The sequence below is a fragment of the Annulohypoxylon maeteangense genome (genome assembly GCF_022496945.1).
Source record: "Annulohypoxylon maeteangense strain CBS 123835 unplaced genomic scaffold GGS22scaffold_7, whole genome shotgun sequence".
Taxonomy (NCBI): domain Eukaryota; kingdom Fungi; phylum Ascomycota; class Sordariomycetes; order Xylariales; family Hypoxylaceae; genus Annulohypoxylon; species Annulohypoxylon maeteangense.
In genome coordinates, this window is record NW_025953254.1 from 1027002 (window position 1) to 1039391 (window position 12390).

The 12390-nt window shown below is 46.4% G+C and overlaps 2 protein-coding genes across 2 annotated transcripts; one reads left to right on the forward strand and one right to left on the reverse strand.

Moving 5' to 3' along the window:
• Positions 1–97: 97 nt before the first annotated feature.
• On the reverse strand, positions 98–1983 carry GGS22DRAFT_161909 (uncharacterized protein). Its single transcript, XM_047961149.1, has 3 exons — positions 1332–1983; positions 645–1278; positions 98–584 (listed from the first exon to the last, which is right to left on the reverse strand). The coding sequence occupies exons 1-3, from the start codon at positions 1805–1807 to the stop codon at positions 255–257; spliced, it is 1440 nt and encodes a 479-aa protein (XP_047819587.1). The 5' UTR covers positions 1808–1983; the 3' UTR covers positions 98–254.
• Positions 1984–8878: 6895 nt separating this feature from the next.
• GGS22DRAFT_134058 (G protein alpha subunit) lies at positions 8879–11054 on the forward strand. Its single transcript, XM_047958531.1, has 5 exons — positions 8879–9583; positions 9686–9870; positions 10007–10164; positions 10220–10478; positions 10552–11054. Exons 1-5 carry the CDS (start codon positions 9466–9468, stop codon positions 10894–10896), a joined length of 1065 nt encoding a protein of 354 aa, XP_047819588.1. The 5' UTR covers positions 8879–9465; the 3' UTR covers positions 10897–11054.
• The last annotated feature ends 1336 nt before the right edge of the window (positions 11055–12390 follow it).

The window sequence follows — 12390 nt, forward strand, 5'->3', positions numbered from 1 at the left end:
GAAAGTGGAATGTTAACGCTGCTTTAGGGATGTCATGAATCTGTAGTAGCATGACCTTACACATCTTACGTTTAACTAGATCTAACGATCTCACTACATAGGTACTCAGCAGTACCTACCTAGGTAAGTATTCATTTAAATTATTCATTCATAGGTACCTATCTATATGCCAATTGATATAATCATTCGGAAGATAAATTCGAGTTTCCAATTTAAATCTAGCAGTACCCAAGTTCTCTATCACACCGGCCATCCTACCTCCACATCTTCCCCCATTTCTTCACCAGCTCATCCTCCAGAGTCTGGCCATTCAAGGTTTCCATCGATGTCAATTTCGTGCTTTTTATAGAAATCGTCCTCGCTTGGTTCGAATGCCTTTCCCATAGCCGGGGGATGATGACCGAGCTATCGGAATCGGTGATCCTGATCTCGTTTTGTTTGAGAATACGCTCGAGTGCGTCGGGGTGCAAGGTAAGGTTATCGGGGTCCTGCTTGAGCATGGTGAGGAATCTATCTTGCGATAGATCTGGGGGTCTGACGCTTGAGATGTCGAAGTCTAGGTCGTGCAGCGCGAGGAGGAGTTTCTGGGTGAACGGTTAGTTGGGGGGGTTTCTTGCTGTTGGTGGATAGGGAGTAGTGCTTACGTTTGAGGTATCGATTGTGTCGACTGGGAATACACTCCACGTCCCATCTGGCCTGTTTATTCTCGTCCATTTCTGTTTCTGGTCGGGAACTTCAGCCTCAGGCTTCGGGACTTGAGCTGGAGATGACGGGCTTTCGTTCTCCGAGTTTGTCCGCGCGTTTTCGTTTTCTAGGTCGACTAGCAACCGCCGTACGAGTCTGGAAAACTGCATTTCTACAGAATACGTTTCCACGGTGACGAATTCGATGTCTTCGTCGGATATAGTATCCAGGCTTCCGTCAAGCGCTTCTTCCACTTGCTGGCTGACTTCTTCGGCTTCTTCGACTTCTTCCTCTGAAAAGCTCACGATATTCTTGTCAGATGAGCGGTACCGGACCAAGGCAGTATGGCTGTCCAATGTGTCGGCAGTGGCAGCGGATGTCCTTCTGCCGGTGCATCCTGTTGCATCGTCACCATCCCCTGCAGAAGAAGTACCCCTCGACTCCGGTCTATCTCTACTGGCGTCTCCGCCTGATGGCGGAAGTGGTGAACGAGATGAATATGACGAAACTCGCGGCTGTGGCTGATTGCTAGCGCTGCGTTGTAGGGACGCAGTGCTGTTCTCCAAAATATATTTGACTTGGATGTTTTGCACACTACCTGTCATGTTAGACATCATATAAGGGAAAGGGAGTATGCATGTGCATACTAATAATTGTTCTGCCCTGCACCGCTCCGGTCAATACTCAAGAGCGTCAAAATCGGCGTCAACATCGCGATCTGCTGCTGCAGAGAGCGTCTGCAGCCGATAACCTTCTCCTTGCTCCGAAAATACCATTTAAGGCGAAGACCGAACTGTTCGAGCTTCCTCTCACTATCCCGGAAACGCTCTAGAAGGGGAACGAGACTTTTCTGCAGAACATCGTATATTCTGAAGATCTCGTCGCAGATGCCCATGATGCGTTTGACCACGCCGCTGATCTCGTCGTTGAAGCGCGGTTGCTTGTCCAGAACGCTTTGGATTGTCTTCATTATCTGCGTGGCGGAATCTACGTCTTTGGCGACATATCGCACTTCTTCGCCGGCGGCACCGATGCCGTTTGCGACGGAGTAGAGCGCTGTGGTCACTTGTATGCCGAATGAGAGGAGACCTGCGATGGTCGAAGCTTCCCCGATGCCCGCCATGGCTTTCGAATACTATATGAACCAAGATTAAACCGCTAACTACCTATTTAGAGAGGGATTGTTGTCATTAAAAGTAGAAGCAATTTTGAATGCGTTAATGGGCTATGATACAGTTAAATCGGAGTTTAGGTACGTGAGGCTGAGCGCTGAACCTAGCGACGATAGCATGCATAGAGTACAGCCCCAGGCGTTTTTTCTTCAATAAAATGCTGTCACGTAGAAATCACCATAACTGTATCGCTGCCAGTGGGTCCCACGATTCGTTAGGTATGAATGCTGTTTAGGTACGTCTGGTCCAATTATCTATGAGAAGCACCTGATATATGACACTTCCGTATCATTTTCAATTCATTTGTCAATATTTAGGTAGGTAGGTACCTAGGTAGATACAATGATTAGCTAGAGCATCTTATACTGAGATATACAGCCCGACTTATTGGATCTTAGCTCCAGATACCTAAATGCTAATCGAAGGAATAGGAAGGTGTTGGATGGAACCAAGGTTCTGAACAAGAGAGCTCATCGTCCCTTTAGCAATAAATTCCTGATGTCCATCAATACTGTCGGACTCAATTAGTAGGTACGTAAGATTAATAAAACATGAAACTAGAGCTTAGAAATTGAGGATATAATGAGTATCCACGTAGATGACGAAGGCTTCACTTGAACCTATGTAATGCTGATGGAGTTCAATATAATCTAACCCCAACCCTAACCCTTGCCGCAGCCTTGATCCTAGATAGGTTCTCTGGGGCTTTGCAGCGTAGCAGAAGCCAAGTGGTTTGTTCAGCCTAGCTCTGCCTTACCCCCAAGTACCACCTACCAGGCAATAAAAAAAGAAAAAAAGCAATACCGATTTAAAATTCATCCGTGGACCATCCGCGGACATTACCATCATACCACTATCGGACCCAAACCAGCATCTCCCCCGCGCGTTCAGAGGGAGAGAGAACCGAGAGAGGGGGGGGGTCCAAAAAAGCAAGCGACCAAAAAAACCAAAACCGAAGAAAGAGGTCCTAGAATGTGGCTGTGGCACCGAGTATATAGAAAAACAAGGTAAGAAAAGGAAAGAGAAAGCAACAAAAAAAAGAAACTGCAAGTAACATCGTCTGTGACCGGCTCACTAACCGCCGCTGCAAGAAGATTCTATATATAGGTAGGTGACTAGCTGACTCAACCAGCCGGACCGATGGTGATAATATAATACCTACCGTTTAATATCTATCTACCTACACAGTACGACATCGCGACCACGCTCTCGCATACACGCGCGCTTGTCCCCAACTTAGCCGTCGGGGACTACTATACCAGAAACATAATCACGGTGTATTCGCTCGCCGAGTAGGGATGCTTTACATTGCGATAGACGCAGCGGCATACATACATACATACATAGGTACGGACGGGCTTTGGGGGAAAAAAGAGAGAAAGAGATAAAGTCATGTCATATGATATACGTATCTTACATACCTACCATTCCCCCTCATCTCACCCCCCTGGCTCGGTGCGTTAATCGGCCAGTTACCTACGCAAAAGCCCTCGTATACATAGGATCGTGAAAGAAAGAGAAAACCACCACAAAACGACGACGATGATGATGTCAAGCGGCGCGGCGCGGTGCGAGATTACGAGATGTAGTTATGCAAGAGCTTCTCGATCTCCAGCATCGTCCACGAGCCGTGCCGTTGTGGCTCCCCCGGATTACCAGCCCCGGCATAAGGCATGGATGAGCACTCGATGCGTACTAAGCAGGCAAGGCAAGGCAAGGCAGGCGAAGCGAAGCGAACCGGACAAACGAGCAAGAAAAACCCGTGAAGGGAAGTCCACGGCATGTGGATCCTGGACCAGACGTGCGTTGCATGAAAAAGACAGGCGCTTCGGCGCTTAACTTTAATTTGATATAATGTCGAATAGGTAGCTAGCTAGCTGGCTAGGCATCTATCTTCCCTGCCGTGGGTAGGTAGTAGGTAAGGTAGGGTTTCCTAGATATTTATAATAACCATATGTTTACCAGGTAGGTAAGATGTAGATAGGTAGATATGTGCGCACTGGGTACCGGATATGCTGTCACCAACGCCACCAAAGTAACGTCCGGATCCCTCTTGCGGTGGTAGGTACTGCATGTGGGGTCTGAGCCAAACAAGGCTGTTGGATTATATGGATATCTCCCTGACTCGCATTGTGATACCGTCTTCGGCCTCAAGCAGGGATATCCATCAAAGATATTAAGGACATCGCGTAGCACTAAAGTCTAATACCGCCTCCATAAAGCCAGCGGGCTTGTTTTAATGTCTACCTACCTAGTAGGTAGTCTCTCGCCGACTAGATGACCGGTTCGAAGACTACTAGGTAATCAATCTGTGTCCGATGGCTGTTGGGTCGGAGGGATGAGATCCTCCCGCTGCTGTCGAGCAATCACATACATAATAGATCAATAGTCCAACAAACGTAATTGGGGTCGCTGGGTAGCCCCACAGAAGCGCCGGGCAGGTTAGATCCGTGAATTCGCAGCCCGCTCGAAGTCCATTCAAGGTTTCACGCACAGACGTTGCGGGAGGGAGATCACTTGTAGTGTACTAGTGCTGGCTACACTAAAGTTCGCCTGGCACCCCCTAGGGGGTGCTGCGCTTTAATTAGCAAAAATACCAGTAATTAGCAAAGTACCCCTATAGAAAACTTTCTATACGATTTACATATAAGAATACTTGCCAAGGCTCCCATGTTAATAAAGTACTTACAATTAAGAGAGAATCTCTCGTAATGGAAAGTATTTTGCTAATACCTGGTCTTTTTGCTAATTAAAGCGCAGCACCCCCTAGGGGGTGCCAGGCGAACTTTAGTGTAGCCAGCACTAGTAACGGTATTTCGACGATGGATGCGATTTTCGCTAGTGCGCCATGTTTCTGAACATATTTAAGAATCTTATCACGATTCCTACAATCGCTTTTATACACCGAGCAAGATCTGACGGGCCGAAGAAAAGCCTGTAACTATTCTGGGCTTTTTAGAATTTCAGAGCCGTGCTACCCAAGCCATGAGGATGGTCGTATTTGGAGATGACGGCTGGCATTGCGGAACAATGGCACCATTCGGCATGTCTGGGGGCCACTACAGTAACCTTACTACAAATGTGGCCAATAAAACCATCGATAAACCTGCCTGGTCCGCATGCGGTGGTGCAGAAAAAGCAAGGCTTAAGATCCTTCACGAGTACGTAGTCGTAGTGGTGGTGGGCTGGCCTCCGGGGTGAGACGGGGTGAGACGGCAGTGACTTTTTAATTCGTTAACCAGGCAATGTGGCTTGGAGATCGTAGGTCTTTAGCCATTTTTCGGTGTGAGATGTTGGTATAAAAGTCGTATCGTAGGAATCACCAAGTTGAGCAAGTAAGACAACGTTGATCTCTAGCCGTAAGAAATGGTCGTTGTCGATTCTCATCGCAACCCTAATTGGTAGATCGAAGTAAAGTTAAATCAGGCAACCAGCGCGGGTCCCATTATAAGGCAGATCGTGAGCTCCGTTGCTTAGCTGCTTAGGTACCTTCAAATGCCACTCGTTCTCATGAACTCCAATTATGAAATTTTGGTAGGGCTTAACAGCGATCAATAAGTCGGAGACAACCCCACGATTGGGGGTTTGATATCGGGTCCATATATTTTGCTTGTATGGTTGGATTGAGGAGAATCGGAACGTTTGCGCGACTTGCTGCTGCACGTGTATGTAAGTATGTACATACCTACTACCTAGGTAGATTAGATCCTTCTGGTATGAAATTGTCTCGGCAGCCATGTGTTTATAATTAGTTCGCAAAACCCCCTTAGTTAGTTGACGGACAGAACGTAGTATTTGAAGGCAAGTTAACGGTTCGTGGCATTCAAAGTTAAGCCGAAGCCGCAACAGCGACAAAAATATAGACAAGCTGACAAGGTCCATGATAGCTCCTATGCTCGGGGATAAAGTGTCGATCACTTTCAAAAGATTCCCACTCGCACTGCCGCAACGCGCGGATGGTGTATGTACCTAGGTACCTAAGCTAGCAGGGCTAGTTGAGGTAAGCTTGTGAACTGGTGAACGCTTGAACTGACGATGGCTAGGATACCGGCTACGCTAGTCTCATGCCCTAAATTAAGGGTGACACGAGCCTCGAAGCTAGACCTCATCGGATTGAGAGAAGCACGTTAGTACCCGCTACTCCACCTCTAGCCACGTTTTTTTCCCTTTTTAATATATGCGGGTGTTGGGCTTTAGGTCTAACTTAAAGCTCTCTGGGATTCGCATACCCTAGCTATCTGCTAGGAGGTAGGTTGGGACTAGTCCGAACGAGGAGCTAAAGCAGGCTGGGCGTTGGGATTACTGACTTCGATTAGCATAGGACTCTGTGCCGATTGGTTTATTATTGCTGCAGATAAATTGTCAGCATGGTAGAGCGCAGAAGGACGCTAAAAGGTTACCCTCTCGCCTGTCTGAGGGGTGTACCGGGATTAATCCGCGCCTAGGAAAAAAAAAAAAGACCATTAAATTCGTTGAGGAAGCCTTGCCGGTTTGCCTGCTGCGAACATAGGAGAAAAGGGGGATTATATGAATCGGAATCGGGAGGATGAAATATCCATGTGTCCAGAATCCAGATAAACTTTGAGATATCCAGAAGCCAAGACAACAAGATGTATTGGTAGACTGTAGTATTGTCTTCGACCTCTAGAGAAGACTACTATGTATTATTAAGAATGGCTCTTGAAGTCCCTCGTCATTATTAGTGGGTGCCATAAGGTTGCAGGGTTGCGTGATGGCTGTCCGACCATCTGAGCGAGTAACCCTGAGAGGCTGACAGCACATGGCAGTGGCACTCACACACATCGAGATTGATGACACCGATTGTAGGACGGGCTAATGACAGGGAATGATAAGTTTGCTGAATCCTGATGTTTAGATCGGATGTAGGGTGACACTGCCATAATCAGTACTATGGTACAGTATGTACGCTATGCAGACATGGAGAGGTATGTGCTATGCAGAGTACTCGCATAGGTACTCGTACGCATTACATGCATCCCGAGGAGCCAACCAGGACGAGTTAGCAGTGGAAGATTAGCGTCTCGGGCTGGCGAACCCTACGTGCGGCGCCTGTTCCCCTATCCTTGGTGTCCTTGCAGCAATCCTCACATTGGCGACCTCGAAATGGCAAAATGGCGTGTTCTTAGCGGAGTCTGCTGAAAAGTTCCAGACGCCTACCTAGAAGGAAGTGTTTCGTCTCACTGTCGTTTAATATCAATACCCAATACCCAATACTCAATATTACATCCATACCTAAGCCTTACTAATAACTATTGCTTTTTCATACCGAACACATGTATGATTGTTCTCTAATACTATCGGTGACCGAGTTTATGAAACCAGATATTGAAGAATGTTTGCTTCTAGAGCTTCTTACTATGTAGAAGATGGAAGTTGGAGAGAAGAGAAATGAAAACATTCGGACTAATTATCGAGCCAATGATATGTACCTGCCTAGGCTAGTAGGTAGGTACCTTCTAGGTTAACTGCCAGGTAATATTGTCGCTAATATAGTCGGTTGTCGCTTCTCTAATGACGATTAGCTAAACTTTACATCACCTTATCCCATGTCTTCTGTTACATGGACATGCGTAGTATTTGAAATACGTACATTTATGTACAATTAGGCCATACATATCTGTAGCGATTGATATATACAAAATAAAATTATACGTATCCATATAGCATGTATGTAAATGATGTTATGCATAAAGATCAATAAGAAGAAGGTTCCAGCGTTCTGACACTGATGAATGGTACCTGCTAAGGAGGTGGTGGCTGGTACAACACTAGATGGTACATCAGCATCGTCATGCCGTTAGTCGTAAAATAGTACGCTGTGCGTCGTAGTCGCGTGGTTTTTTATGTTTCATTCCTGCAAAATACCTACATCCGTACATGTGGGCAAGTACTAGGTACTGTATCTCGTTAGCGGAGTTGCTTAGCAGGTAATCAGTCTATTCCCTGGAAGGACTCGTCGAGAGTACTTCTCATCTCCACTCTGCAAGGTACACTCCTATTTGAAACTCTCCAATGCCCAGCAGAACTACAGAAGTAAATGACTTAGACGGAAGTCACTACTAGGCATTACCTTAACTTTAAGTCTCGCCAGTAGCCAGTAACAGCAATTGATGGCAGTACCTAGTGTCAGAGTGGGTAACAATTCTGCCGTGTCTATCAATTAATTACTAGGCTAGTAGGCATGTATCTTTAGTCTCCGGTTCTCCATTTTCTATTCTCCAGTTCAACACCTCCTCAACTTCGCCTTTCGCTACCTGGTCTAGGCGAACCATCTCCTATCCGTTTAAGGAAATCCAATGGAATCTAGCCAATACAACAAAGGAGAAGAAACGAGAAGACAAAAAAGCTTTGATGCTTCACAACTTTTTGATTATCATCTTTACTGCCACCTTCTACTATTACGTTAACGGTTAACGGCTAAGCAGCTCAAGGTGGCTGTTCCATGGATTCTCGATACAAGCTTCTAGCCTTCTAGCCTTTTTTATGCATGGGGCATGGGTTGTGAATCTTTTCCATTATTTTTGCTGTAGCATTCTGATTCATTCCCAACGTAACACTGAACACTGTACCCTTCTGGTCTCTCTGGCCCTACTATTACATACATAGTACATATTAGCACTTTCGCCCTTTTCTGGTTTCTTACCCCCCCTTTTCCCGTTACCTGTCCTGGTCTAGAGAGTTCCGTCTTCCAGTCCTGAGTCTTTTAGTCTTCTAGAGGTGTACAATAATACCTACAGATTCGTACTAGCATTCGAGGTAGCGAGCAAGGGCGCAGATGGTAGATGCTTGTATTATGTAGCTGGCACCTAGGCTTTTCCTCTCTTACTACATACCTATCTACCTACCTACCTACTTACAACCTACCATACCATACATAATACTCTTGCTGACAGGCGGGATTTTATTTATCATTCGAGCCCTACCCGTTCCAACAACCTTATTCAAAGCTTCCCGTCCTTTTTCTTCTTCTCTTCGCTCGAGCCTCCTCCGTACCCCGGTAATTTGACAGGGTTCCTATTATTGGTCTGATCATCCTGGAGACTCGAGGCAACAAAAACTAACCAGACCCATCCAGTCTTACCCAGCCTGGTTGACAATTGATTGTTTTATTTCCTTTTTACCTACTCTTTCTTTCCAGATCATAAGGAAGCACTACAGGCAAGAAAAGGCTTCCTTGAAGTCATACTATCGCCTCGATCATCTCAATCCGAGTGATCTCCCAGCTTGATTGTTGATTGCGCCATCAGCTTTAAGCCCCCAAATAGCTCCATTCCCGAGCTGTTTCGTTTTCAGCCCCGGCTCACCCTTTTCCGCACCACCTCGAAGCTGCGCCTTCTCTGGTCCCCGTCGGCTTTGGATACCTTCTTTTCTTTCATTCTTTGTCACTGCACTCGCCGGGCTTCATTATAATTATCGCCGCGTGGCTATCTTGTATATAAATAAACACAAGGACTAAAGGGGTCTTTGCTTTATTCCTATATTTTCGGACGAACTTACGAATAGCCGAATCACAGTCCTAGAATCTTAGGAACAAGAGATCTTGGCATATACGCGCACGTCGTACGTCGCCCGTCACTCACCACCCATCATGTGTTTTGGCAGCAGGAAAAAGAGCGAAGAGGGCAATGCCCGATCGCGGGAGCTTGATAAGATCATCCGACAAGATGAGAAGAGAATGTCGCGGGAGGTCAAGCTGCTTCTTCTAGGTACGTACCAGGTGTCTCTCCTTGCGAAATCATCAACCATTTAGTACTCCCCTGTGTCTCAACTAGCGGGACACGGCATCTGACTTCGGAACTTTCGCATAGGTGCCGGAGAGTCGGGCAAGTCAACGGTGCTCAAGCAGATGAAATTGATTTACGCGCAAGGCTTCAGTAAAACGGAAAAGTTGGAATGGAAACCTGTCGTGTTTAACAACGTCGTTCAATCAATGCGCGTTATATTCGATGCCATGTCAGATTACTCCATCGAATTCGAAAATAAGGACAACGAGGTATGTGTTTCGAATAGTCATATTTTGCTATGCTTTATTGGATTTGTGAATAGGAGTTTCTATGGGAGTCCGAGACATTGGCTAGTCTGGTCGGGTTTACCCGTAGATTTTGATCACTAACTCCCAGGGCTATTAGAAAAACCAAGCTCTGCTTCTTGTCGACGCCGAAATATCACCACACGACTCTCTTCCTCCAGATTATCTCGCACCTGTGAAAGCCCTCTGGGCCGATGGTGGTGTTCAAAAAGCTATTCTCAAGGGTAACGAATACGCCCTTCACGATAACCTGGGATAGTGCGTAAACTTTGTCTACTTTGACGTCACGGTGACGTGCTAATATCTTCAAAAGCTTCTGCGAAGATGCCGATCGCATATGGGCGAGCGATTATGTTCCCACCGACCAAGATCTCCTACGATCCCGGTTAAGAACGACCGGTATCACCGAGACCATCTTCGACTTAGGCCAATTGACGTATCGGATGTTCGACGTAGGCGGCCAAAGATCTGAGCGAAAGAAGTGGATTCATTGCTTTGAAAATGTCAATTGTCTCCTATTCCTCGTCGCAATTAGCGGTTACGATCAATGCTTGGTTGAAGATAAAGACGGTGTGAGTAAAGCAAAAATTTGGGGATTGACAGTCTGAACGTAGCGACGACGGGTCAAGCTAATTGATTTGGCAGAACCAAATGAACGAAGCCCTCATGCTCTGGGAATCCATCGCAAACTCGCATTGGTTCACCAAGTCCGCCCTCATTCTCTTCCTCAACAAGATGGATCTCTTTAGGGAGAAGATCGCCTCGAGTCCCATAACGTCGCACGGTTTCGTCGATTACCAAGGTCCACCGGACGATTATAAGCAAGCGAGCAAGTACTTTATGGACAAGTTTAGGGCCTTGAACCGAAATCCCGAGAAAGAAATCTATGGACATTTCACGAATGCTACGGATACGAACTTGCTCAAAATTACGATGGGCTCAGTGCAGGACATGATCATTCAGCGCAATCTGAAGCAGCTGATACTGTGAGTCGCCTGCTTCTGCACATGGTTTTTCCGAATCCTGCCCTGCGAAACCGAATCTGGCCATACCGTATTTCCCAATGGGTCTCCAGGTTGGTCAGCGATTTTGCGGCTTTATTTTATACAATAGGATAAGCAAGCAGTGCGGCTGAACATTTCGAAGCATATAGCAATAGTTTCCGCGCTCTCTCTGTAGCCGTGCGATTACTGCTCCTCACGACGACACGAAGCGGGTCTTCGCCCCGGTGCGCATCGTTGCGACCGCAGCAGCCCTACACCATTCGGTGCCGTTTACATCCCTGAAACCCAAATGGACGCACCGGCTAGTCGACAACCAAAGACCAACGTACTCGGACCAACGTATTCGGACCGGCCGATTTATTATGCTCCCCGGAAGCGCAGATTGTGGTAACCTCGGAAATCGGACGTTCCTTGGAGTCCCGGGGGACGAACCTTGACCACGGATGGCTAACTTGGAGTTCTCTTGGGGTTGGCGTTATATGCATTGAACGATTTACAATCTCTCTCCGACACGATACGGTTCTTTAGTTATGATGCTGGATACCATGATGTTTGTTTTTTTCTAATTCGCGTTTGAAGCTTTACGGAGACGAGTTGATGAATGGAGCCGATACGATACCAAACTACTCACAGATCAAGTAGGTATATTAGGTACTAGGTAGATCAGATAGGTGTCGAATATCGAGGCTAACGGCGGAACTTGACTATCGTCTGGGTTGAAGTTCGCCGGAGGCTGTTCATGTAAAAAATAATTGATCGAGAGTAAATATATCTAATGCTCAAAAAGGCGTACAACCATCTTCGCGTACGTGTAGGGGGATAAATGGAGTAGACACGAGTCGACTCGGAATGATGCATTAACACACTCCCGATGGGATGGTTTGTGGGACTTGATTGAACACGGACGGGCTGCGGCAGCGGACTTTATTCTGCTGGAGTCTCCATGATTTGAAGCGGAATGACGCGCATTGGTTTGATCGTGGGGAGTAGCACAGACCGACGGTTAGATACTTACATCCAATGATGGGAGTGATCGTGAACACTTGGTATTTAGTGTATTATAATGTTTATTTTATTATTACTCTATGTCCTCGGTAATAGTCAACTTTTAATATGCACAAGACCTATGTGCTAAGTACCTACCTAGATATAGATTCGAGGCTACATAATACTAGGTGTTCTTGATGAATTCATGAAAGCCTTATTATATGATAACCATGAGGAATCAAAACATTAAACCGCTCTTTATTAGGTTATATCACCACGTTACTGCAATAGTGCTAAAGCATTAAGGTAATAAGGTTAGGTTATGACACGTGGGGATAGATTTAGTAGAATCTCTAGTGCCGAAACCAGCTTAGTCGAGTTAAGCCGTTAACCGACGGGATTTACCTGCCCAATTACCTTGTATGTAATTAGCCATTACCGACTGACCAATGACGGCCGACTTCGATGCCCCTAGATAGCGATCAACCTGGCA